This window comes from Vipera berus (genome assembly GCF_964194415.1).
Source record: "Vipera berus genome assembly, chromosome: 4".
NCBI classification, from domain to species: Eukaryota; Metazoa; Chordata; class Lepidosauria; order Squamata; family Viperidae; genus Vipera; species Vipera berus.
In genome coordinates, this window is record NC_138206.1 from 121,670,650 (window position 1) to 121,698,061 (window position 27,412).

The window sequence follows — 27,412 nt, forward strand, 5'->3', positions numbered from 1 at the left end:
GGTTGTTGGGGGCAATTAAGCTGACTTTGTAATAATGCCGCTTGGGGTGTGTGTGTGAAAGCCCTAATAAGCAGGCATATACATAGAATGAAGGCTACTGCTAAGCTTGTAAGCCGCCCTGAGTCTTCGGAGAAGGGCGGGATATAAATGGAATAAAAATAAATAAATAAATAAAATAAAAATATACACAGAATGAAGGCTACTGCTAAGCTTGTAAGCCGCCCTGAGTCTTCGGAGAAGGGCGGGATATAAATGGAATTAAAATAAACAAATAAATAATAAGTCTAAGCCCTTGGATGTAAACGTTCCTAGTGCAAGAGAAAAGACTGCCTTACAAGCCAGAGCAGAAATCAATGTTAACCTAATACAGCAGCCAAACATGCTGCTTTATTTGCCCCAATGAAGACAAGTGTGCTTTATAAACTTGCTGTAGAGAAGGGGATATAGTATTAGCCTGAAATAATCCTGTTATCACTTCGTTGCTGCTGTCTGAACGCTGGCCTGCGCTGCTATCAGAAATCTGATTTTTTTCCCCCCTATCTTAGCACGAGATAGCCTTTGGTGGACTTTGCCAAGGCCAAGCCAGCAAGAAATGTGTTGGAAATATTCTGGGGAGACTGGAAGAGAGAGGAAGGAAGAGCCAGGGGCATCAGCCGGTCAGAAACGAGACTCTTTTCTTGGCCCAACTGGGGACTGACACAATCGTCTGGATTTTGGATTCCACCTGCCCAAAACCTTCTGCTTGATGCACTTCTCTCTACGGTGCTGTGACGTTTGCAACTTAAAAGCGGATCGAGCGCTTTTAGGTAGCAGTGGGGAAGATAATTTTTCAGGAGACATTTTCCCTTTACCGAAAAATAACGTGCTTTGGTCTTAAGATGGTGATTCAGGCACAGACAAACCTCAGCAAGTAACTGGAGGAGCGAGCTGTGTTCCCTCTGGAGAAGTTGTCAGAATATATTTTTTTTGCAATCAGACAGGGAGAAAAACATTTTAACACGCACTGGAGAAGGCTACAGGCAGTCCTCAACTCACAACGGTTCATTTCGTGACCGTTCAAAGTTACAGCCGCCCTGAAAATAGCGACGCAGGACCGTTTTTCACCCTTACGGCCATCGCAGCGTTTCCCCAAGGTCACGTGATCAAAATTCAAAACGCTTGGCAACTGACTCGTATTTATGACGGTCGCCGTGTTCCGGGATTATCTGTTCCCCTTTTGCGGCCTTTCAGCAAGGAAAGTCGATGGGGAAAGCCAGATCCACTCAACAATTGTGTTACTAGCTTAATAACCGCTGTGATTCGCTTAACAATTGTGGGAAGAAAGGTCGTAGAACGGGGCAAAACCCACATGAACAATTGTCTTACTTAACAGAAATGTTGGGCTCAGTAGCTGTGGAATATATATGTGTGTGTGTGTGTGTGTGTGTGTGCACAGACACACATTCAATGAGATTAGTGGAAAAATAATAATAATAATAATAATAATAATAATAATAATAATAATAATAATAATAATAATAATAATATAGTAATAGTAATAATAATAATAATAATAATAATAATAATAATAATAATAATAATAATAATAATAATAATAATAATAATAATAATAATAATAATAATATTGGAAGGGACCTTGGAGGTCATCTAGTCCAATCTCCTGCTCAGGTAGGAAACCCTATACCATTTCAGACAAATGAATGTCCAGTCTGTTCTTAAAAGCCTCCAGTGCTGGAGCATTCACAACTTCTGGAGGCAGGTTGTTCCACTGCTTAATTGTTCTCACTGTCAGGAAATTTCTCCTTAGTTCCAGGTTGCTTCTCTCCTGGATGAGTTTCCATCCGTTGCTTCTTCTCCTGCCTTCAGGTGCTTTGGAGAATAGCTTGACTCCCTCTTCTCTGGGGCAGCCCCTGAGATATGGGAAGGCTGCTATCATGTCCCCCTTCGTCCTTTTCTTCATTAAACTAGACATACCCAATTGCATCAACCGTTCCTTATATGTTTTAGCCTCCAGTTCCCTGATCATCTTTGTTGCTCTTCTCTGCTCTCTCAACATCTTTTTTACATCGTGGTGATCAAAACTGGATGCAGTATTCCAAGTGTGGCCTTACCAAGGCCTTGTAAAGTGGTATTAACCCTTCAAGTGATCTTGATTCTATCCCTCTGTTCATGCAGCCTAGCACTGTGTTGGCTTTTTTGGCAGCTGCAGCACACAGCTGGCTCCTCTTTAAGGGATTGTCCACATATAGCTATGGTTATCGGACAGCAAATTTTTCAAATATATGTATTCTTATTTGCAAGGGCAAAGTGGAACAGATCAAGGAATTTGTGGTGAAAGGTTAGGGTAAGGAGGATATAATATATAGTTTAGGCAGTCCTTGACTTAACAACCTTAATGGAGCCTAGAATTTCCTTCCTATGTCACGATGACCCTAAATCAAGACACGCACATTTCCTGGCCCAGTTTTATGACTTTTTATTTATTTACTTATTTTTCGCAGCGATGGTTAAGCCACATGCAGCGGTCATTAAGCGAAGACATTTTCTGCACTGGACATTTTTTTTATAAAAACCAGAAATATATGTTAGTTTCTGCTAAAAACAAAAAAACACATGTATATTGCAGTCATGTTATCGCAGGATGCCGCAAATGGCAATAAATGCAGGCTGTTTGCGGAGCGCCTAAAACGTGATCGCGTGACTGCAGGGGCCGTGGCTAGCCATCGGGACTTTGAATCTGGGTTGTGTAATCCCTTTTTGGGGTCCTCTTGTAACTTCGAACTGTTGCTAAGTGACTGCTTGGAAGAAGACTTATCTCTCTGGACGTGTATCTAGGTGTTTACTAATAGTTTTTATTGTAGGCATTTTGCTTCCCAAAGCTGCTTTTAAAATTCTGAAATGGTATAACGTGTAAATTGCCCTGCTTGAAAACTACTTATTTTTCTGTTAGTGACGAGGCTGCGAGAGGCTCCTGGATCGATCGTGTCCTAGCAAAGTCATCTTCAAGTCCTAGTGATCATATAGAAAGATTTTTCTCCATGATGATTTGTACCTGTCCTGTTTCAGGTCTCCCCACCCCCCGTGCATTTGTCGCCACTGTAACGGAACCCATCCACCCGGGTGCTGATTTATTTGCAATTTATTGCTCTTTGTTGCAGATTTTTCTTGATTATTTCTCTCCCCCCCCCCCCCCCCCGTTTCTTTTAGGTCCCAAAATACTTGTCTCAGCAGTGGAATAAAGCTTTAGGAAGAGGCGAAGTAGGAAAGCTAAGAATTGCCAAGTAAGAAAGTTTATATTTTATATATTCCAGGAAGGGGGCAGCCTTAGGGAGTTTCAGAATGTTAAGGCTTGAAATGATAGCCGAGCGGCTGCAAAATGTGAGGCAACTGTTTTGCTTCACAATCTGACAAAAGCACACCACAATAACACGAAGAGGAGGAGCTGACACCTCCGTAAAAATGTTACCAAACTGCCTAGAAATTTAAACAGGTTTTTTGGGGATGTATTGCTTTGTGTTCTCATTACTAGACAGATTAGCCCTAAAATAACCTTGTTTGTTTCTTTTACAGAAATCAAGGAAGAACAGAAGTAAGTAATAGATGAACGATTATCCTTATGCGTGCCTGTATTTTGATACAGAGCTATGCCAAATCATCACAGCCCTTTTTTTCCCTTAGAATTTTTTTTTTTGCATAGCCTCTTAGTGGTCTCTCATACAAATCCAGGCCCATGCTAGGTTCGTTGTGTTTTGAACCCAGAACTTTCCTAAAACGCCTTTTAACAACGTGAAAGGCACTCTGAAAAAAAAGAAAAAAAAAGATGAAAGCCAATTTTCTAAATGTTGGAAGCAAAAAAATAAATAAACAGATGCTTTCTTTATGAAGGAATCCGATCTATTTCTGAGTAACGATGGAGTGATCATAGGCTGCCCCATTGAACGTAGTAATTTGATTACTCACCGTTTCCCAAGGAAGGGCTTAAGGGATGGGCTAGGAAGAGCCTTTGCAAAATAGCAAACAGAATAAAATGATGCTTTCTTCAGCTCAGCCCTCTACTTTTTTTCTGGATAGGGAAATGGAGGGAAAGGAAGAGCTAAGCCAAAGAGAGAGAGAGAGAGAGTAATTTTGAAGCCAAGGTTTAATTCAGAAGGGGGCTCTGAAGGCTAATAGGGCCGAGAGACTAAATGATCACGCAGAGATGGAAAAACTGAATTTCCATACATATTAACTCCTTACCCAGCAGGCCGTCTCCAAGCTGTCACTCTGGACTGAAATAAATCAGAATGAATTATACCCGGCAATCAAATTCTGCCCTTCTCCTACGCAGCAACGGTGTAATGATGTATTAAATATATAACATGCATTTTTGAAGGGCTCTCGAAGTGGCTTTTTAGCCATAAAACAAAGGGATCGTCTTTTGGGGAGGCCGGACTTGAAATTCCAGTCACGTCTCCCTACCGGCTGCATCTGACAAAGCAACGGATTATCCTTTAAATTGTGTGGGACAGTTCATGCCCTCGTCCAGACGCATTTTCTCCCTGTCTTAGAGAAGATGGTATGGGTAGTTTCCGACTTACGACCACAGTGGGACCTCCGGATTCATGTTGCTAAGGAAGGCAGTTGTTAAGCAAATTTTGTCCCGTTTTTATGGCTTTCCCCGCCACGCTTCTTGAGCGAATCACTGCAGTTGATAAATTAGTAACCTGGTTTTTAGGTGAACCTGGCTTGTCCGAAGGTTGCCAAAGGGGGTCAACTGATCTTGGAACACAGCCACGGTATGAGTCAGTTGCTAAGCATCTGGATTTTGGTCACGTGACCACAGGGATGCCATAAAGTTCGTTAAGTGTGAAAAACGGTCCCGAGTCCATTTTTCCAATGCCATTGTAACTTTGGTCACTAAAGGGGCAGTTGTAAGTCGAGGACTGCCTCCATATGCCATTGCCAAGCATCCAAAGTTTGATCACGGGACCCTGGGGGATGCTGCTGCAACGGTGGTAAGTCTGAAAAACATTTTTTTTCTGTGCCGTTGTAACTTCAAACGGGCACTTAAATGAAGGGTGATAAATCAAGGATTCGCTGTACTGCATGGTGACCCTGATCCATTTGCCCCCAGGGGTTGATTGGATGAAAGGCTGTTAAGATTAGGACTCCCCTGTGGTGGGAGGCAGCCAAATGGTCCACCCACCCGCCTCCAGATCTTGCAAGCACCCACCGAGCCTCTTCATAAACGCGAAACGTTGTTTTCTGTTGTCAGGTATCTTTCACCTTGAACGAAGACCTCGCAAACATCGACGGTATTGGGGGGAAGGCAACGTCCATCAGTGCGCCCAGAGACCACCCCTTTCTTTTACAAAATGTGGGAGGACAGACCCTAACCGTCTTTACCGAGAGCTCTGGAGGTAAGCGGGATGGGATGGATGGACGGACGGATGGATGGATGGATGAATGGATGGATAGATAGATATGATAGATATAGATAGATATGAGATAGATAGATGTTAGATAAATAAGATAGATATGATAGATGATGTTCTGTACCAGCCTGCTACCGGCCTTGCAGAAAAGGCAACTCCTTTACAGACGGCAAGAGGCTGGAATACGTCTGCCAAATTTATTACAAAAACAAACAAAACACGAACCAAGATACCGGAGCTTTGAAACACTATCTGAGCGGTTGCTTTCAGCAAACCAGCCCTCCCCACACAAGTCCTTTATAAAGAGTTCAGGGCGTGGCTTCTCTCTCCCTCCTTCCGAGAAGCCCCATTGCCTTCCTCTGTTTACTCCTACTTGACTGCCTCCTGCGTCGGGTGTCCTTGAACAGGGCCAGCTGTGGGTCATCTTCATCCACGCTGTCAGGCTCACACAGCTGGGTCTCCACCAGGTGAGAGGGGCCTGGCTGGGGGCTCTGCGGAGCCTCAAAGCCATCATCAGCAAGTTCTTCAACACCCCCCTCCTCCCCCTCATCTGAGTCATCCGACCCAACTGCCGAACCCACAGGCTGACCCTGAATCACAACAGATGATAAGATATAGTTATAGATAGATGATAGATATAGCTAGATATGATAGATACATAGATAGCTGGATATGATAGATATAGATAGATATGAGACAGATGATAGATAAGATTTGATAGATGATAGATATAGACCGATAGCTAGATATGATAGATAAGATGGATAGATAAGATGGATGGATAGATAAGATAACCTTTATTGTCATTTTTTTTTACTGTGGGCACAACGGCACACATCAAAAATGAAATTTAGTTGCCCGCTCTCAAAGTGAAACTATATGATATGATAGATATAGATATGATTAGATAGATGGATGGATGGATAGATAGATAGACTTTATTGACATTTTTTACTGTGGGCACACTGGCACACATAAAAAATGAAATTCTGTTGCCTGCTTCCAAAAGTGTACACATACACCACACCTGTATACCTACATATGTATATACCTACACCCTTACATATAAATACATACAAATATTAATCACTGCCCATCTTGAATACATAACGGAAAGAGGAGAGTTCACAGGGTTGATGGTCTGTGGAACAAAACTGGCAGAATCTGGATGTTCTGCTTCGGATACCCCGAAGCCCCCACCTCCCAGAAGGTAACAAGGAAAACAGGTCGTGAAGAAGGTGTGTAGCGTCCCAGACAATCCTGTGGACCTTGCTCAAGCAATGCTTGTATGCCACATCCTGGATGGGAGGGAGGGAACTGCCAATGATCTTTTCTGCCATCCTCACCACTCTCTGCACCGCCTTCCTGTCCGAAGCAGGGATGCTTCCAAACCAGACCGCGATGCCCTATGACTGGATGCTCTCGATCATCCCTAAACTGGCAAAATTGCAGATGATATATATCGACCGTCTCGTTTGGCACATTCAACAAAAAGAAACTCCTGGATCTTTAGATTGACCAAGAGTGTAGCTTTTTTTTTGAAAGATCCATCTAGGCACAGCGGAAGCAAAAAGAATTCTGGTTTTTTTCCCCCTGTGAAAATCCACATAGGTAACCCCCCCCTTTTCCCCCTCCAGGCCACCCACAGTTCATAGTTTACCAATTGAGTTCTTTTGCTTTGGGAAAAACCGTCTGCACCACCCATAGATTCTTTATAGTAGATAATGTCTTTCCAGCCGCAGGTTAATTTGATTTTGCAACCTTCTTTGAAGCATCCTGGGCTGTAGGGAATCACCGTGAAAGGTAAAAGAGTCAGCTAGCCTGAATCCGAACTGAAATTCTAGACTAGAGGATGAACATGATGATGAATAAGTTGGGATCTAGTTTGCTATAAGCTGGAGCAGGTGGAGATCTAAGACGGATTAAAGCCTAAAACCTCACAGCGTTCTGTGTCGTTTCTAGGCATGACCCAACAACAACAACAACTTTATTGTCACTTTGAATGTACACCAATCGGCATACATCAAAATGAAATTTTGTTACATACAGCTCTCAAAGGGTCACCACCTCTGGTGGTATACACTCCTTGTTCGTGGCCAGCTCAAGTTTCAGATAGTCCATTTTAGTCTCTAGGGAGCGAACGATGGCAAACAGGACAGGTGGAAACGGAGCTCCATGTGGACAAGCCCTGAAATTAGCTTGTATTCCTGCACGACAACCTCTCCTCCTTTCCTTTTTCTGATCCTGTCTCTTCCACCTTTTCCTTGCTTCTTTTTGCCCCTGGAGCACGCTGCTGCCGCCGCCGCCACCAGCTCCTCCAAAAGCCTCTCTCTCTTCCTCTGGGCCTGCCGACAACCTCATCCAGTTCCTTCACCCAAAGGTGCTTTTCAAAAGAAAACTGGACTTTCCGAGTTTGTTTTTCTTCCCTTGAGAACATTTCGCTTCTCGGAATTGAAGCTTCAGTTCTGAGAAGCGAGATGTTTTTGAAGGAAAAAAACCCAAGCCGTCTAATTGCCTTTTGAAAAGCGCCTTTGGGTCGGTCCTGACCAACCGTGGATGCTCCCAACACTGGAGGTTTTCAAGAAGAGACCGGCCAGCCGTTTGTCTGAAGTGGTCTAGGGCAGTGATGGCGAACCTTTGAGAGACCGAGTGCCCAAACTGCAACCCAAAACCCACTTAGGCATCGTCGGGTGCCGGGTGGGCCTGGCTCACTGGGTGGGCGTGGCTGCGGTGGTAATGGCCGACTGGGTGGGACTGAAAGGTTCCATCAACCAATTCCGACTTTGCGAGATCTTTTTTTTTTCCCCCGCGAGAAGTTGACATTGATTAAACCTTCCCCCCCCCCCGACACGGAGGTGGAGGCCTAAAGCGAAAAGGGTTTATAAAAGCCAGCTGAAGGCCTAGGACTGGGGCGACGGCGCGCCTGCCCACAGAGAGGGCTCTGCGTGCAATCTATGGCATGCGTGCCATAGGTTCGCCAACATGGGTCTAGGGCAGGGGTAGGCAACCTCGGCTCTTTTATGACTCATGGACTTCAACTCCCAGAATTCCTGAGCCAGCTTGGCTGGCTCAGGAATTCTGGGAGTTGAAGTCCATGAGTCATAAAAGAGCCGAGGTTGCCTACCCCTGGTCTAGGGCTTGCAATAGTGGTGAATATCTGCAGCTCGGGTGTAGGATGAGGGCGAAGGTTTGTTGTCTGAGCTTATGGGTTAGTTTATGAACCCACAAGCTTCATGAACAAACCTTCACCCTCATGGTATAGGGTCTCCTGCTTGAGCAGTGGGTTGGACTAGAAGACCTCTAAGGTCCCTTCCAACTCCTCTCTCCTTTACCCTACCCTACCCTACTCTACTCTCTATTCCTATTCTAGGCATGAGTTCGTCTTAAGCAGAAGGTTTCATGCTCAAACCTGTAGTTTCTCTCACACTTATTCAGCTGGTGCTCTCGCACTGTGGTCTAAAGCTGTCCAAATACCCTACATTGATAATCTTAGCTTGATTAGGGTTCATCCGATATAATTCGGCTAGAAAACCTAGCTTATTGAGCTGCTCTCAAGGTTATATTCCCCTTCCTTCCTTCCTTCCTTTCTTCCTCCCTCCCTCCCTCCCTCCCTCCCTCCCTCCTTCCTTCCTTCCTTCCTTCCTTCCTTCCTTCCTTCCTTCCTTCCTTCCTTCCTTCCTTCTTTACATAACCTCCCTCCCTCCCTCCTTCCTTCCTTCCTACCTTCCCTCCTTCCTTATCCTTTCTTCCATAACCTACCTCCCTCCCTCCCTCCCTCCCTCCCTTCCTTCCTTCCTTCCTTCCTTCCTTCCTTCCTTCCTTCCTTCCTTCCTTCCTTCCTTCCTTCTTTCCATAACCTCCCTCCCTCCTTCCTTCCTTCCTACCTTCCTTATCCTTCCTTCCATAACCTTCCTTCCATAACCTACCTTCCTTCCTCCCTCCCTCCCTCCCTCCCTCCCTCCCTTGGAAATCCTTTGAAACCTTGTCCTCTTTAAAACCCAGCTTGACTTTCGCCTAAGCTGGGAGGCTGCCGTGATGCGTCTAGTTCAGAATGCCTGGCAGATATTTTCTGGGCTTATGGAAACCAAATCTGAGTTCTGTGTGAAGTTCTGAGAAAATGTATTTTGATTTGTCTGCTTTCTCTGGGGAGTTGAAATCATAGCACCCTTGGCACAGGCAAGCTCACGATGAAGCAAAAGCCTCCTGGGTCACCAGTCCTTCATGTAACTCAATTAGTGAGGAGGAAGGAGGAGGAGGAGGAGGAGGAGGAGGAGGAGGCTGGGTGGGATTTGCTGAGAGTTCTCCCGCCTTGCAGAAGCTCCCCAAACTTTAAGCTGCTCGTAACATCTTTTCCGTAAGGAATTCTGCATTTCCCTTCCCCACCCCTCTCTTTGTTCCTCTCTGTGTTTGGATGGTCAGTGTTTCAGGGCTGTCAATGATTGAACTTGTTTTATGTACGTTAACGGTTTTAATCCATTATCATTTAGGTCAGCTTTCTCGGTAGGCAAAGCGTGGTAAAAAAAGATTAAGGAGCAGTTTAATATTTTGCAATAGCGGAATGCAATTTCTTTTTTTTTTAAAAAAAAGACCAGAGTGTTAGCTGGTGGAGGGGAAGACCCAGTTATTATCTTTGCTGGGCTGTTTTGCTGTTTGTGCATGAAATATAAACCATGTTTTTGTTCTGCGAAAATCACCATATGTACATCACCGGTTGCCATGCAACAGTCCAATTTTTGCTACCCATTTAGTTTGCCTTTAAGGCTGCTCCATTTCTAGATTTTTGGGAATATATTTCAATATTAACCAGACAGGCTGGGCAAATTGTGCATCCCCCCCCCCACACACACACAAATAGAGAGTCACAGTATAATCTGGTGAACAAGGGTATTTAATCTGCAATAAAACCGACACGTTTAGCTGCTTAGCAGTAGACCTGCCCTGTTGACGAGTCAAAAGGTTTAGAGTACAGGTTAGTCCTCGGCTTACAACAGTTTGTTTAGTCACCATTCAAAGTTACCAAGGCACTGAAAAAAAAGGGACTCGTGACCATTTTTCACATTTACGACCGTTGCAGTCTCCCCGTGGTCACGCGATCAAAATTCAGACGCTCGGCAGCTGACTCGTATTGACGAGGGTTGCAGCGTCCCGGTGGGTGTCACGCGAGCCCCTTTTGCGACCTTCCAGCACGCAAAGTCAATGGGGAAGCTAGGCTCACTTTACAACTGTGTGGCTAACTTATCAGCTGCAGAGGTTCACTTAGCGACAGTGGCAAGAAAAGTCGTAAAACAGGGCCAAATTCACTGGAGACTAAAACCTACAAAGAACGGCTGCGGGAAGAAATAGGGGAGACAGGATAGCAGGGCTCCAGCATTTGAGGGGCTGCCCCAAAGAAGAGGGAGTCAAGCTATTCTCCAAAGCACCTGAGGGCAGGACGAGAAGCAATGGAGGGAAACTAATCAAGGAGAGAAGCAACCTGGAACTAAGGAGAAACTTCCTGACAGTGACGACAATTAACCAGTGGAACAGCTTTGCCTCCAGAAGTTGTGGGTGCTCCATCACTGGAGGCTTTTAAGAAGAGACTGGACAGCCGTTTGTCTGTTATGGTTTAGTAGGGTCTCCTGCTCAAGCAGGGGGCTGGACTAGAAGACCTCCAAGGTCCCTTCCAGATTCTATTCTGTTCTGTTCTGCTCTGCTCTGCTCTGTTCTATTCTACAATCTGTTCTTTTTCTATTCTATTCTATTCTATTCTATTCTATTCTATTCTATTCTATTCTATTCTATTCTATTCTATTCTATTCTATTCTATTCTACAATCTGTTCTATTTCTATTTCTATTTCTAATTCTATTCTATTCTATTCTATTCTATTCTATTCTATTCTATTCTATTCTATTCTATTCTATTCTATTCCTATTTTATTCTTTTCTATTATTTCTATGTCTATGTCTATTCTATTCTATTCTATTCCATTCCATTCCATTCCATTCATATTTTCTGTTCTGTTCTGTTGCTTTCAGAGGTTCTGGGAGCTTCATCACTGGAAGCTTTCAAGAAAGACTGGAAGCCATCTGTCAGAAATGGTATAGGGTCTTCTCCTTAAGCAGGGGGTTGGACTAGATGACCTGCAAGGTCCTTCCAACTCTGTTTACCCTACCCTACCCTACCCTACCCTACCCTACCCTACCCTACCCTACCCTACCCTATCCTATCCTACCCTACCCTATCCTATCCTATCCTATCCTATCCTATCCTATCCTATCCTATCCTATCCTATCCTATCCTATCCTATCCTATCCTATCCCACTCTACTCTACTCTACTCTACTCTACTCTACTCTACTCTACTCTACTCTACTCTACTCTACTCTACTCTATTTTCCATATTCCATATTCCCTTAACAAATGTCTCCCTTAGCAACAGAGACATTTGGGACTCAACTGTGGTCTTAAGCCGAGGACTACCTGTGACTGGTTGGAGGAGAGCTGTGTTAGCCTATGATGGCCAGCCCTTCCGGAGAGGCCAGACTAGCAAACCAATGGCATGTAAATCAATGTTATGTTATAGTAAAGCGGTAGGAGCAGACCTTTACAAATCTGGACCGGCTTCTCCCCTCTTTCCTTTTAGAGAGGCCTTATCTGAGATGTTTACTCACGCTGTCTTCTTGTTCCAGACTCAGACCTCTTCTTATCTGACCTTTGATAGTGGCTCTCCTTCCTTTTCCCCAAGGCCTTTCCACTCTGACAGCCCAAAATCAGCTTTTCTGAGTCACCAGGGCTGCTGTGTTGACAAGCCTATAAAGCAGCACAGAGTCTGACTGTAGAAATAAATAATAATAATAATAATAATAATAATAATAATAATAATAATAATAATAATAATTTAAAGAGATACCTGGTTGATACCTAGGATGCTAGCAGCAACCCGTGTCAACCATTAGTGCCAGTCAATTTGAGTGTTCAGTTGACTGAGTTTCATGTTTTATGAATAAAAGTTTTATAATAATAATAATAATAATAATAATGTGATGATGATGATGATGATGGAAGGGACCTTGGAGGTCATCTAGTTCCGAGTAGCGCAGTTTTTTGTAGCTTTGCTGGAGTTATTGCAGGAAGCTGCAATTGTAGAAAAAACTGCGCTACTCAGAACATCTTACATTTTAAGGAGATACCTGGTCGATACCTAGGACGCTGGCAGCAGCCCGTGTCAACCATGAGTGCCAGTCAGTTTGAGTGTTCGGTTGACTGAGTTTGATGTTTTATGAATGAAAGTTTTATAATATGTTGATGATGATGATGATGATGATGATGGAAGGGACCCTGGAGGTCATCTAGTCCAACCCCTTGCTCAGGCAGGAAACCCTATATACCATTTCAGACAAATGGCCGTCCATATGTTCTGGATGGAAGCTAAAAGCATGTAGGTATAACTTTCAGCACTTAGACTTATATCCCACTTCCCAGTGCTTCCCAGCCCACTCTAAACGGTTTACAGAGTCAGCCTATATTGCCACCAACAATCTGGGTCCTCTTTATAAATAGAGTACCGATTCTGCCTGTTTCCAGAACTTTCCCACTCTTGTCTTTCTTCACCCACCCTGAGACTACTACTTCCCACAGTTGGGAAGCTCCAGTTAACAGGTAGTTCAACAAAAACCCGGCCCATACTCTCATCTTTGGTGGACGTGCCCTAAAGCCAAAAGATTTTGGTCAAGAACGCACACATGGTTAGAGAAAATGACTAAAAAAACACATGGATTTTAAGCCAAGATTATTTTTCTTAGGTATAATTGTAGGAAATTATGAGAAGGAGTGTGTCTGCTTAATGTTACGTGTATTAACTGCGGTGAGAATTGCCTTTGCTCAACATTGGAAGGATGAAGAATTGCCGGTGGAGGAAGAGATAAATGAAGAAAATTTTAAATTGTGCAGAAATGGACAGACTTAGCACAAAAAATGAAAGAGAAAGAAGATTCAGATTACTTTAGAACACGGGATACATTTTATTGGTGGCTAGAAAAAAACGAGGTAGAGAGAAAGGAGCTTAACATGTATTAGTAAACTAAACATTGGAACCCAGATAAAATATTAAGGATATGTGATTACAAAAAAAATTAATAAAATATTGAAAGAAGGAAAAAGGGTAATTCAAAAGACTCCACTTGCAATCTTAGAAAAAGTCTGGTTGTAATGGACTAGCTGTAGGAGAAGGGCTGGCTGAACGTGGGGGCGGGTGGAGTCAAAAAAGGGCTCAGCCTAGAATCCCTACGTAGCCACAAGCAAAAACTAAGTCCTACCTCCCGTGATTTCAGTTGCTCCTTACCTAACTCCTAGCAGGTGCTAACCATTAGTTGAGAAGATTCCTCTGCATAAATATCTCGGCAATAAATCAGTTTGATTGGACCTTCCCGTGCAGTACCCAGTCTTTCGCAGCTGACGCTGGCCCAATTAATAGTCTTTTATGTGTACTTACGCGCTCACATTTCCTCTGCAAACCTCCTGCGCTGCTTTCCTGCTGTATTAGCAGCAGAGATTGAAATCTTGGAGAAAAATACACACCTACTACGTGTTTAAAAATAACATAGCCACAACCTCTAGCCCTTGCCCACATCTCTTGCCTACTGTGCAGCCGGAGCCCGTGTGTTGGAAATGTGATTTATCTGCTTGTTTATTGGCATGCTTTCCTTCCACCCTCCCTCTCCCTTCTCGCTTGGCTCACCTTTGTGGGTTGACAACACACAATGTGAGATGATTTAATTGCCCATCCGGCGGACTATTTTGTTTCTCAGCCTCTCCAGCAGCTGCAGAAACGATTGGAGAAGTCGTGTCTTTCTCTCTCTCTCTTTTTCCTCCAGAGAGAGGGGAAAATATTTCTGCAGCTCAGCTGGTCCTCCACTTTCAACAGTTCATTTAGTGATGGTTCGAAGTTACCATGGCAACTGGAAAAAAAGCGACCTATGGCCGTTTCCCACACTTTTAATGACCGTTGCAGCATCCCCCATGGGTCACGTGATCAACACTCAGACGCTTGGCGACTGACTCGCATTTACGATGGTTGCAGTGTCGTCCCTGTGGGTCATGCGATCCCCTTTTTTGTGACCTTTTGACAAGCAAAGTCAATGGGGAAGCCCGGTTCACTTAACAACCATGCGGCTGGCTTAACAGCTGCAGAGGTTCACTTTGCAACTGCGGCAAGGAAGGTCGTAAAATGCCGTGAAACTCACTCCGCTGCCGTAGCAAGAGAAATTTTGGGCGCAGTTATCATAAGAGACGGACACCCTGTGGATGAAAACAAATGTATGTTGTACACTTGTGAGTGGAAGCAACTAAATTTCATTTTTAATGTGTGCCATTGTGCCCACAGGAAAAAATGACAAGGTTGTCTGTCTGTCTGTCTCTCTCTCTCTTTCTCTCTCTCTCTTCTCTCTCTCTCTCTCTCCCTCCCTACCTACTATCAATCATCTATCATCTCTTTGTTGTTGTTAGTTGCGAAGTCGTGTCCGACCCATCGCGACCCTTTGGACAACGTTCCTCCAGGCCTTCCTGTCCTCTACCATCTTCTGGAGTCTATTTAAGCTCACGCCTACTGCTTCAGTGACTCCATCCAGCCACATCCTTCTCTGTCGTCCCCTTCTTCTCTTGCCCTCAATCTTTCCCACCATTAGGCTCTTCTCCAGTGAGTCCTTCCTTCTCATTAGGTGGCCAAAGTATTTGAGTTTTAGCTTCAGGATCTGGCCTTCTAAAGAACAGTCAGGGTTGATCTCCTCTAGGACTGACCGGTTTGATCGCCTTGCAGTCCAAGGGACTCGCAGGAGTCTTCTCCAGCACCATAGTTCAAAGGCCTCAATTCTTTGGCGCTCAGCCTGTCTTATGGTCCAACTTTCACAGCCATACATTGCAACTGGGAAGACCATAGCCTTGACTATACGGATTTTTGTTGACAGGGTGATGTCTCTGCTTTTTAGTGTGCTGTCTAGATTTGCCATGGCTTTCCTCGCCAGGAGCAAGCGTCTTTTAATTTCTTGGCTACAGTCCCCATCTGCAGTGATCTTGGAGCCCATCTCTATCATCTATTAATCATCTATCTATATCTATATCTATATCATCTTTATCAATCATCTATCATCTCTTATCATCTATCAAACATCTACCGGTATCATCTATATCTACCTACCTACCTATCTATCTGATGGTTATATACTCCACTAACCTATCTTTTCTTTAAAAAAAAAACTTGTACTAAGATCACAATTCTGATGGGAAGTATTTTTGTAATTCCGTTGTATATTTCATCAATAATTTATCTCTTCTACCTGCTAATCTAACTTAACTCCTATTGATCGGAGCAACGTTGATAGTTGGTGATGTGGCTACTCTTGCCATATCTTTTTTTGGCCGCCTGTTCTGGGCTCCAGTTTTAAACCCATTCTGCATTTGGCTGCTGGTGCTCCCCTGCGGACTGTCTTCCAGCCGACAGTGAAGTTGTCACGGCTTGTGTTCTGCATGAATAAGTGAAAGAGGGCTAAGTGACCTGGTTCACGTTACGGTTGTGTTACGGATGTCTTTGTGGTTGAGGCACACTCTTAATTTCAGCAATCTATTTGTAAATGTCATGATAGGATGGCTGTGACTTTTAAAAAGGAAGCGAGTTAAGGATTCAGAAGTGGTCGTGGCGATAATTGCTCCCACAAGAGCTTGGATATAATGTGACTTGTTAAAGCTACGACACCACCATTAAGACCTTTTCTCTTGCAAGGACAGGTGTTCTCCCTAATACTTATGTTCTGTACCAGCCTACTACCGGCCCTGCAGATAAGGCAGGGACAACCCCTTTACAAGAAGCAAGAGGCTGGAACTAAGCCTGCCAAATTTATGGACACAAAAGCAAACAGAGCAAAAACAAGACACGTACCAAGAAACAGGAGCTTTTCAAGCGGTTGCCTTCAGCAAACCAGCCCTCCCACGCATTCCCCTTTTATACAGTTCAGGGCGTGGCTTCTCTCTGCCTCCTTCCGAGGTGCCCCATTGCCTTCCTCTGTTTACTCCTGATTGACTGCCTCCTGCGTTGGGCGTCCTTGAACAGGGCCAGCTGTGGGTCATCTTCATCCACGCTGTCAGGCTCACACAGCTGGGTATGCGTCGTGACCAGGTGGGAGGGGCCTGGCTGAGGGCTCTCATCAGCAAGATCTTCAACCCCCTCAGCAAGGTCTTCAACCCCCTCAGGAAGGTCTTCAACACCCCTCCTCCTCTGAGTCGTCCGACCCAACTGCCGAACCCACAGGCTGACCCTGAATCACAACACCACCATCTTATTACACCATGTGAGCTAATTGCACCACACACCGGCCTCGCAAGTCAATCATACATAAAGTTTATAAAATTATTTCACATTCATAACCATAGCAAGAATAAACTATGCACAATGCTGGAAAAATGAACTAGTACCGTCAGAAGAAGAGGTAATCAAGAACATACTGGAATGCGCAGAGATGGACAGACCTAACTATGAGACTAAAAGACAAAGAAGAATCAGAATATTATGAAAGCTGGAATTTATTTTATAAATGGTTGGAAAAAAGAACCTGTTCTGTATCAGCCTGCTACCGGCCCTGCAGAAAAGGCAGGGACAACCCCTTTTACAAGAAGGCAAGAGGCTGGAAGTAAGCCTGCCAAATTTATGGACACAAAAGCAAACAGAACAAGACACGAACCATGAAACAGGAGCTATTCAAGCGGTTGCCTTCAGCAAACCAGCCCTCCCACGCATTCCCCTTTTATACAGTTCAGGGCGTGGCTTCTCTCTGCCTCCTTCCGAGGTGCCCCATTGCCTTCCTCTGTTTACTCCTGATTGACTGCCTCCTGCGTCGGGCGTCCTTGAACAGGGCCAGCTGTGGGTCATCTTCATCCACGCTGTCAGGCTCACACAGCTGGGTCTGCGTCGTGACCAGGTGGGAGGGGCCTGGCTGAGGGCTCTCATCAGCAAGCTCTCCAACCCCCTCAGCAACCTCTCCAACACCCCCCTCCTCCTCTGAATCGTCCGACCCAACTGCCGAACCCACAGGCTGACCCTGAATCACAACAACTTAAAAGGAAATGGTGCATTGTTTTATCAAAAGAGACCCAGACGATCCTCGACCTGCTTAAGAAGAAATGGATGGGCCCAGCTAAGGGTGGGAGAAGTGATGCTCAAAACCTCCCCATGAAAGATATTGCAATATCTCCAGGGCTTCTTCTTGGCTCAAGACACATTGAAATAAAGACAGGTTTACAGCTTTCATAATTCACTTTCTGAACTAAAAGCTTGACTCACGCACCCGTCTCCGATTCAAAATCTAGCTGGCAAAACATGGTTGGAGAGCCTAATGATCTGAGACCAGAACTCCTATCTTGCACTCTTATCGTCTTCTGTGTCATGGCCCTGAAAGTTCACGTAGTATCAGTGCTAGCATTGATGATGTTACCTAGTTGGGTCATGAAAACGTCTGCAAGAAAATAAGATCAGAGAGCACCAAGGATCCCATAATAATCCTCCTCCTCCTCCTCCTCCTCCTCCTCTACAAACTGTACTTCCTTCTAACGCTGATGATGTCACCTAGTTGGGTCATGAAACATCTGCAAGAAAACAAGCTCAATACCAAGGATCTCCCCTTCCTCCTCCTCCTCCTCCTCCTCCTCCTCCTCCTCCTCCTCCTCCTCTCTCCCCCTCCTCCTCTCCACAAACCCCACTTCCTTGTAGCACTGATGATGTTACCTAGTTTGGCTAATGAAACGTCTGCAAAAAATAACCAAGCTCAGAGAGCACCAAGGACCCCTCATTTCAACCCTGAGCTACAAATGTTCTCCTTTGTTAGTTCACACCCTCTCAGAGCTTTTGGCAAAGCTGAGATAACATCATCTCACATCTCTTAAGTTTCCATTTGAACGCCCTTAACCTTATCCACTTGATTGCGAGAGTTGGACCATAAAGAAGTTTGAGCGCCGAAAAATTGAGGCTTTCGAACTGTGGTGTTGGAGAAGACTCTTCAGAGTCCCCTGGGCTGCAAGGAGATCCAGTCGGTCGATCCTAAAGGAAACCAACCCTGACCGTCCTTCGGAAGAACAGAGACCAAAGCTGAAGCTCAAATATTTTGGCTGCCAGATGAGAAGAGAGGAACTTTTGGAGAAGACCGATGTTGAGAAAGATGGAAGGCCGAAGGAGAAGGGGACGGCGGAGGAGGAGACGGTTAGATGGTGTCCTTGACGCGATGAAGATGAATTTGGGCAAACTCCAGGAGAGAGTGGAGGCCAGAGGGAAGGCCGGGCATGCTGGGGTCCATGATGGTTGCGAAGAGTCAAACACAACATGTCTTAGTGACTGAACAAGGACCATGTCCAGTTATCTGACTTGTTAACCACTTGGCATTTTGAGAACCATCTCTTATTGAGTCATCTTAGGAGTCTGGTCTTAATGTTGTTTCTTTATGCTGCACGATACGAAATCTTCCAGGATAAGCCTTCTGTTTATAGGCCTATTTGGGTGGCTCTGTGGCACTTCCTTTTTCATACACACAAATACACGGCAGAAGAAGTATGTGCGATATATAATATATACCAACAATAAAGGAAAACAATAAATCCAGTGATAAGCCTCCGATTTTAAAGTGACTTCCTTTGAGAAGCAGTCATGTTTCCCTTTTACGTGAAGCCTTCATTGCTCTGTTTCAGCCTTCCAGATTTAATGGGAATGTCATTCCCGTTTCTGTAATTAAACCAGCACGGCCGGTGAGTCCAAATTTTAATCCCAGTTGGATACCGCTGGGTTGGAGAAGGCCAATTTCTTTATTGAATAGGCTAACCAACACCCAGAGACTTCTTCAAGCATAACAATATATAAAATCCATTATGTTGATTAAAATAATTGATCATACAATTTTAGACATTTTTGGCAATAAAACGCAGTAGAACTGTTGAGTTCTTCCTTGTTTTTGTAGTCATGGCTTTTTAGCTTCAGCAATATGTTCTAAACTGCGTTTTCTCAGGGTCTAAGGAGCAGCCATGAAAAATATTTTAACTTTGTGAAGCAGATGACGTTGGGCACCCAATTTTTTTTAAAAAAAAAACCCTACACATTGCAAAACCTGCAGGAACAGATGTATCACTTTTGTTTATTTTTCTACTCTTTCTCTGTACTTTATAGCTTGCAGTTTGTTAATATACCCAGCCGTTATCCTCGCTTTTGAAATATGTCATTAAACCTCTTTGCAACCTCCATTGTTTTCCTTTTGTGAGCTACGACACCCCCCGCCCCCCTTATTTTTGATTTTTCCAATCGTTTTTAAGCCATCAACCATTTCCTCTCATCATACCCCTTGGTTTATGGCAACATTTTGGGCAAACGTGTCCATTGTTTATAGTATGGGAAGAGAATCAGGATAGACTTCCAAGGGACGTTGAATCGGTTGCAGAAAGGCAGGAAATTGATTTTCTATCATAGGAATACACTGAATTTTTCTACTGAGGCATGATGAGCTGACAGCCATAATATAGTATAGACTTAGATTAAAAATAACTGCAGTCTTACAAAGGTGATGCAAGAAAACCATTGAGCTGAGCGAGTACCAAGGACCCTATAGTTACAGTCTGTGAGCCGACACTAACTTATAACAGTTAGTAACTAGTGCTAATAGCTAATAACAATGAAGCTGAAAAAAATCCTCACTCTTGTTTTTATCCTTCTTTCTAGAGAGCCAGACAGATGAAAAATCAGACAGCAGCAATAACGGTAAGTAGTGCCTCCAACCTCTTGGATTATGAGGCTAACGATATTCATAACAATTCTTCAATTTTAATGTTGGCGTTAGGCTACCTCTTCAAGCTTCATCCAGAGCATAAGGAGAACCGCTGGGGCGAAAGTATGAATTCAAATGCCTTCATTGCTCTAAATTGCTTAAATTGTTAAAATGCGGTGTTTCTGAAAGAGAGAAGAATTCCTTAGCATCTTTTAAACGATTTCTGAAACTTAATGAAAGCTTACACCAAGTGCATTTGCTGGCGTTTAAGGCATGGGAAGAAAATGTCCTTCGTTCCTTTCATTTAAATGTTAATAAGCAATTTGCTTACCTTCGGGGGAAAGTTAAGGGAACGCCAGAGACAATAAGTACAGTTTTTAACTATCGTTTTGCAAACCAAATATCCTTTTAAGCATAGGATCTGCAAGGCAGTGTCTCTCCACCTTGACTGCTTGACGATGTGTGGACTTCAACTCCCAGAATTCCCCAGCCAGCATGCTGGCTGGGGGATTCTGGGAGTTGGTCCACACATCATCAACGCTGCCAAAGTTGAGAAAAGCTACTGTAAGTTGTTCTTATAGATCAGGGGTCTTCAAGCTTGGCCCTTTTATGACTTGTGGACTTCAACTCCCAGAATTCCTCAGCCAGCGTTTTCATTTCACACTGCAAATGGCCATTTGTTGCCAGATTTCTGTTTTTCAATAAACTCATCCATCAATCAGGTATCGCATCTGAGAATAACTGGTGGGTTTCAGGTGAAAGGAAGGTTTTTCTGCTGTTTTTTTTTTAAGTAAGGAGCGACTCACAACTTTTTTAAAAAAACTCAGTTGCTGTCTTGTTAATATTACTATTTCATTTGAGATTTCTCTGTTTGACTAGCCCAGGGGTCAGGAACCTGAAACAGTGAAAGAGCCACTCAGAACCAGTTCCCTCACAAAAGGAAAAACTGGGAGCCGCAAAAAATGTGCGTGCATGCGCGTACATGCGCGCATGTGCAGAACAGGGTTTGACTGAAGAGTGGAGCCAAGGCGAGATATGCACCTACCCTGCATATTTGAATTGATTGGTTGAAGTTTTTTAGTCCCACTTTTTTTTTTTTGGACTGCACATGGCAGAGGACTGGGAGCCGCAGGAGACGGCTGAAAGAGCCGCATGCGGCTCCGGAGCTGCGGGTTGCAGACCTGTGGACTAGCCTCATCAGCATTAGAGGAGGCTGAAACCAAATTTAATGTTCCAAAGGATACCGCTGATACTTCCCAATTCTTTGTGTTTCTAGAGTCAAGACATAATTTTTTTTATTGTCTAGTGCAATCTCTGTCTCTAAATTATTTCTTGGGAAAGAAAGAACAGCTGTAGCTTTTACTCTGTAGTGTTTCATTGTTTTGAGGTTTAGGTCTTGAAATACGCTTTGGAAATGTCCTTTTTGAATATGCATGGCTGCTACCGTTCAACATCTGCCATTTGGTTGTGCTATGTTGCGCTACATAATTCAACAAAATCACTTTCTGTTGTCCTTGCTGATTCTGCTTTTCAAGTATTTGTGCTTTTGTACTGGTTGTGCAAGAAGCAACAGTGAGAACTGGACACGGAACCACTGATTGGTTCAAAATTGGGAAAAGGAGTCTGGCAAGGCTGTATACTGTCACCCTGCCTGTTTAACTTATATACAGAGCACATCATGAGAAAGGCAGGGCTAGATGAATCAAAAGTTAGAATTAAGATTGCCGGAAGAAATATCAACAACCTAAGATACGCAGATGATACCACTCTAATGGCAGAAAGTGAAGAGGAACTAAAGAGCCTCTTGTTGCGGGTGAAGAAGGAGAGTGCAAAACTTGGGTTGAAACTAAACATTAAGAAAACCAAGATCATGGCATCCGGCCCTCTCAATTCCTGGTAAATAGATGGGGAAGAAATGGAGGTAGTGACAGATTATATTTTCCTGGGCTCCAAGATCATTGCAGACGGGGACTGTAGCCAAGAAATTAAAAGACGCTTGCTCCTGGGGAGGAAAGCCATGGCAAATCTAGACAGCACACTAAAAAGCAGAGACATCACCCTGTCAACAAAAGTGCGTATAGTCAAGGCTATGGTCTTCCCAGTTGCAATGTATGGCAGTGAAAGTTGGACCATAAGAAAGGCTGAGCGCCAAAGAATTGAGGCCTTTGAACTCTGGTGCTGGAGAAGACTCCTGCGAGTCCCTTGGACTGCAAGGCGATCAAACCGGTCAGTCCTAGAGGAGATCAACCCTGACTGCTCTTTAGAAGGCCAGATCCTGAAGTTGAAACTCAGATACTTTGGCCACCTAATGAGAAGGAAGGACTCACTGGAGAAGAGCCTAATGCTGGGAAAGGTTGAGGGCAATAGAAGAAGGGGACGACAGAGAATGAGGTGGATGGAGTCCCTGAAGCAGTAGGCATGAGCCTAAATGGACTCCAGAAGATGGTAGAGGACAGGAAGGCCTGAAGGAACATAGTCCATAGGGTCACGATGAGTCGGACACGACTTCGCAACTAACAACAACAACAACCGGTTGTGTCATAGGTGAATATGGTGGTTATCAATGTTACATTACATGGAACAGGTTGAGTTGTATTGTTTACATGTGGTTAGCCATTGTGCATATTTATTATCTCTTTTGAAGTAATTGGGGGGCCTAGCAGTTTGGGGCCACAGATAGTCCTGATATCCCCTATTCCCCCCCCCCCCCGATAGCTACTAAATACAAGATCTAATCAGGTTGGTCACTAGGACCAGTGGCTTAGTCTTCTGAGTTTTGGTACTCCTGCTTGAGGCCATCTTCAGGAAACCTCTCTCTACTGGAATGTGTGCTTTGGGTTATTCTATGTGTCATATTTACGTGGTGTCTATTTGAGTGTGGTTTCTTATTGGTTGATTGGGGTGTTGATGGCTGACTAGTAAGTCGTTGGTTGTTGTTTCCTTGTGCTGCCAAGCCCTCACCTCCTAAATATTTAATAAGCTGGTGGTAAATCAGCACTCCTGTTTCCCAGGCTTCAATTTCTTCCCTGGCTGTTTTTGTACCTGCTTGTCCAACAATCTTAGTCAGTGCGAAATTGAATGTATGTCCTTGTTCATTGCAATGTGAGGTGACCAACGAGTTTGGCTCTCCTTGTCTGATCACTCGCTTGCATTCTTGCAGTCTGGTAGTTAGCTTCCTCCCCTACATAGTCCTACCTAGTCATAGGGGCAATCTATTCAGGGGATCCGGTAGATTACATTAGGAGTACCTCCCACCTCCAAGCGATCATTGCAACCTTTGCTACTAAATACACTCTGTGGTTTGCTAGCATACCTCTAGGAGTAAGCACACAGATGTAGGGATACTTCTGCTCTACAGCCCTCCTTCCAGCATTGTGCCCTAACCTTTACTTGAAATCTTACTTTACATAGCTTATTCCCTAATTGAGTCTCTGCACATTTCTTTTTGTGAAAACGTAACTAACAATATAGTGGTGGCCTAAACGTCATCTTCTTCCCTATTCAACATTTTATTAGTTTTCTGAGTTTACAATTCATAGGTGCTTCGTAAACAACGTGTTGTCTGGGTCTATTTGTTTTATTGAACAATACATATTAAATTCCTAACGAGAAGCTGTTTTTTTTGGGAGGGGCTTTTATCGTGAGTTAGATTTTGCGAAGGATCACGTGTCTGCATAAATATTTGTGGACGCGTGGAGGGGAGGTGGTCCCGTTTGCCTGACCGCCCATGGCGAATTGGCCATCTGTGTGGAGCTGCTACACAAACGGACTTCCCTATTACCGAGATGTTCCATTTCAATGTCGTGAGGTTCCTGCAGAACTGAGCAAAGTGTCCTTGGCTAGTTGTCTTCTTCGGCTGGGGTTGTCCAGGACCATCAATTACCCTCGTTGCTTGTTTGACACCTCATGTTTCTGAGCACCAGAGATGCTTTTTTGGATCCCAGCTCGTTGTTTTGTTCTCTTCTCCTGTCATTATTCATTTTGCTAAAAAGGAGACAGCTTTGGCTTTCCTACTCTCTGGGAACGAGACGGAAGGTTTTATTGTGACAGGTTGAGCCTCGTTGTGACCGGCTTTCAGGGTTTCCCACGGCAGAGGCAGCCTCTTCCGTAGATAATTCCCAAACGAGGCAGCCAACGGCTACAAAATCCTGTGGAACTATAGAACAGCTCGGCTGTTCTGTAAAAATGGCCAGCTCCAGAGGGGTCCCTGGAAAGAGATCGTTGTGGCGGCCACAAAGGTATGATGGCAGTTTTGCCCCTTTTTGCATGCCCGTCATGCCAACATGCCTGGCTAAGTGAAAATAATCCTAGATAGGAAGGAAAGGAAAGCCTTTTGGGAAAAAGAGATAACCAAGGAGGGAAGCAACCTAGAACCAAGGAGAAATTTCCAGACAGTGGGAACAGTTAATCAGTGGAACAACCTGCCTCCAGAAGCTGTGGGTGCTCCAGCACTGGAGGTAAAAATAGAGATTGGACAACCATTTGTCTAAAATGGTATATAGGATCTCCTGCTTGAGCAAAGGGGCTGGACTAGAGAACTTCCAAGGTCCCTTCCAACTTTTGTTATTCTTTAAAGAATAAGATAACAACAACAACAACAATAATAAAAAGCTGGAAGGGACCTTGGAGGTAGTGATTCTTAAAAACCGGAAGTTTTAAAGAAGAGACTGGATGACCATTTGTCTGAAAGAGTATACGGTTTCTTGCCTGAGCAGGGGGTTGGACTAGATGACCTCCAAGGTCCCTTCCAACTCTGTTATTCTATTCTATTCTATTCTATTCTATTCTATTCTATTCTATTCTATTCTATTCTATTCTATTCTATTCTATTCTATTCTATTCTATTCTATTCTATTCTATTCTATTCTATTCTATTTCTAATTCTAATTCTAATTCTAATTCTAATTCTAATTCTAATCGTAATCCAATCCTATCCTATCCTATCCTATCCTATCCTATCCTATCCTATCCTATCCTATCCTATCCTATCCTATCCTATCCTTCTTCATTTATTCTAACTGATTTGAGGACAAGACGTCCACTTCAGCACGTCCCTCAATGTTGCCAGTAGACACCCATTGTCTTAATTTGTTGGCTCCAGAATTCCACAGGAAGATCCTAGATAGTAGAATTAAATATCTCAGAGTCCAAAAAAGTTGAAGTCATGTTCTTGGCTCCTGTTTGCCCAAATCTCCTCTTCCTGGCTTCGTAAGTAGAATTCTCAATTCTATCCCATGTGTCACGTTTTGTTGGTGGAACCACTGAAATTTTACTTAACCAATGGTTATGGAGCAAAGTCCTTTCCATTTTCTTGCTTAGATCCTGATTTTTCTCCCCCCCCCCCCAAGCCTGAGAATTGATTTGGTTAAAACGTCGTCACGTTTTTGAACCTAACGTTGGCCTAGTTTTCTCGACACGTTCGAGAGAACTTAATTCATAGCGATAATTACAAGTGCATCTCTTACTTAAGTCCCTTCAAAGAGCTTTGTAAGGCATTTGTTCCACAGGAAAAGAAGCTTAATGTCAGATGAATAGGCCTGCCTTTCTCTCCTAAAGTGCCAGGCTGAGCAGATTTAAAGTGACATTTTCACAATGGGCTATTTCCCAAGTCAACCTATAGGTGAAAATGCTTTTTGGAAACCTTAGCGGGTTTTAGAAAGAATAGTTACGTTCAGCAAATGTGATGCATGATGATTGCCTTCTGTTAGATATCCTGCATTTTCCTTCCGATGTTCTTTACTAATGTCCGTGCGAGCCCTCCAGTGTGGGTTGATGAAGATGCTGCTTCAGATGGAAGAACTAATATTTAAAGAGCGTGTCTGTGGAGATTCTCCAGTCATCCATGTCATAGTTGCCCCCAAAGGCAACTGGACTTTCTTGTTCGGCTGGAAGATGTTTCGCTTCTCATGCAAGAAGCTTCCGAACTGAAGAAGCTTCTTGGATGAGAGACGAAATGTTTTCAAGGAAAAAAGTGAGAAAGTCCAGTTGCCTCCTTGAAAAAAAAAGCACCTTTGGGACAACCCGTAGACATTTAGCCGTGCCCTTTGCAGAGGACAGGGGTCAGGTGGCCCTGAGGGCACAGCTAAATCTCCAAGGACTCTCAAAGGATGCAAATGGCCAGCCGTCTGCAAGGAGCATAAATCCTGCCATTTCCCCACCCTCCGGTCAGAGCTGAAGAAGCTTCTGGGATGAGAAGCGAAACCTCTTCAAAGGAAAACAAGAAAGTCCACCTTTGGGGTCTAAATCCTGTAGGAATTTTTTAAGGTATCTCCAGTTCCAGCATGATGGTGACCTTTCAGAACATGGACCATGATGGTGCTGGTCTTCAATTAACCAGTGGAACAACACAGCTGCCTCCAGAAGCTGTGAATGCTCCAACACTGGAAGTTTTTAAGAAGAGACTGGACAACCATTTGCCTGAAATGGTGTAGGGTTTCCTGCCTGAGCAGGGGGTTGGACTAGATGACCTCCAAAGTCCCTTCCAACATTATTATTATTATTAACAACCTGCCTCCAGAAGCTGTGAATGTTCCAACACTGGAAGTTTTTAAGAAGAGACTGGACAGCCACTTGCCTGAAATGGTGTAGGGTTTCCTGCCTGAGCAGGGGGTTGGACTAGAAGACCTCCAAGGTCCCTTCCGACTTTATTATTATTATTAACAACCTGCCTCCAGAAGCTGTGAATGTTCCAACACTGGAAGTTTTTAAGAAGAGACTGGACAGCCACTTGCCTGAAATGGTGTAGGGTTTCCTGTCTGAGCCGGGGTTGGACTAGATGATCTTCAAGGTCCCTTCCGACTTTATTATTATTATTAACAACCTGCCTCCAGAAGCGGTGAATGCTCCATCACTGGAAGTTTTTAAGAAGAGACTGGACAGCCACTTGCCTGAAATGGTGTAGGGTTTCCTGTCTGAGCAGGGGGTTGGACTAGATGATCTTCAAGGTCCCTTCCGACTTTATTATTATTATTAACAACCTGCCTCCAGAAGCTGTGAATGTTCCAACACTGGAAGTTTTTAAGAAGAGACTGGACAGCCACTTGCCTGAAATGGTGTAGGGTTTCCTGTCTGAGCCGGGGTTGGACTAGATGATCTTCAAGGTCCCTTCCGACTTTATTATTATTATTAACAACCTGCCTCCAGAAGCGGTGAATGCTCCATCACTGGAAGTTTTTAAGAAGAGACTGGACAGCCACTTGCCTGAAATGGTGTAGGGTTTCCTGTCTGAGCAG

The 27,412-nt window shown here is 44.1% G+C and overlaps 1 protein-coding gene across 1 annotated transcript in view; it reads left to right on the plus strand.

Moving 5' to 3' along the window:
• The window catches only part of GTF2F2 (general transcription factor IIF subunit 2), a 68,426-nt gene that overhangs the window by 6,693 nt on the left and 34,321 nt on the right, over positions 1 to 27,412 (plus strand). Inside the window, exons 2-5 of the mRNA XM_081328024.1 lie at positions 3,208 to 3,281; positions 3,571 to 3,589; positions 5,255 to 5,399; positions 20,135 to 20,173. Coding sequence (XP_081184150.1) covers positions 3,208 to 3,281; positions 3,571 to 3,589; positions 5,255 to 5,399; positions 20,135 to 20,173 — 277 coding nt within the window. The remainder of the gene's footprint in view (positions 1 to 3,207; positions 3,282 to 3,570; positions 3,590 to 5,254; positions 5,400 to 20,134; positions 20,174 to 27,412) is intronic.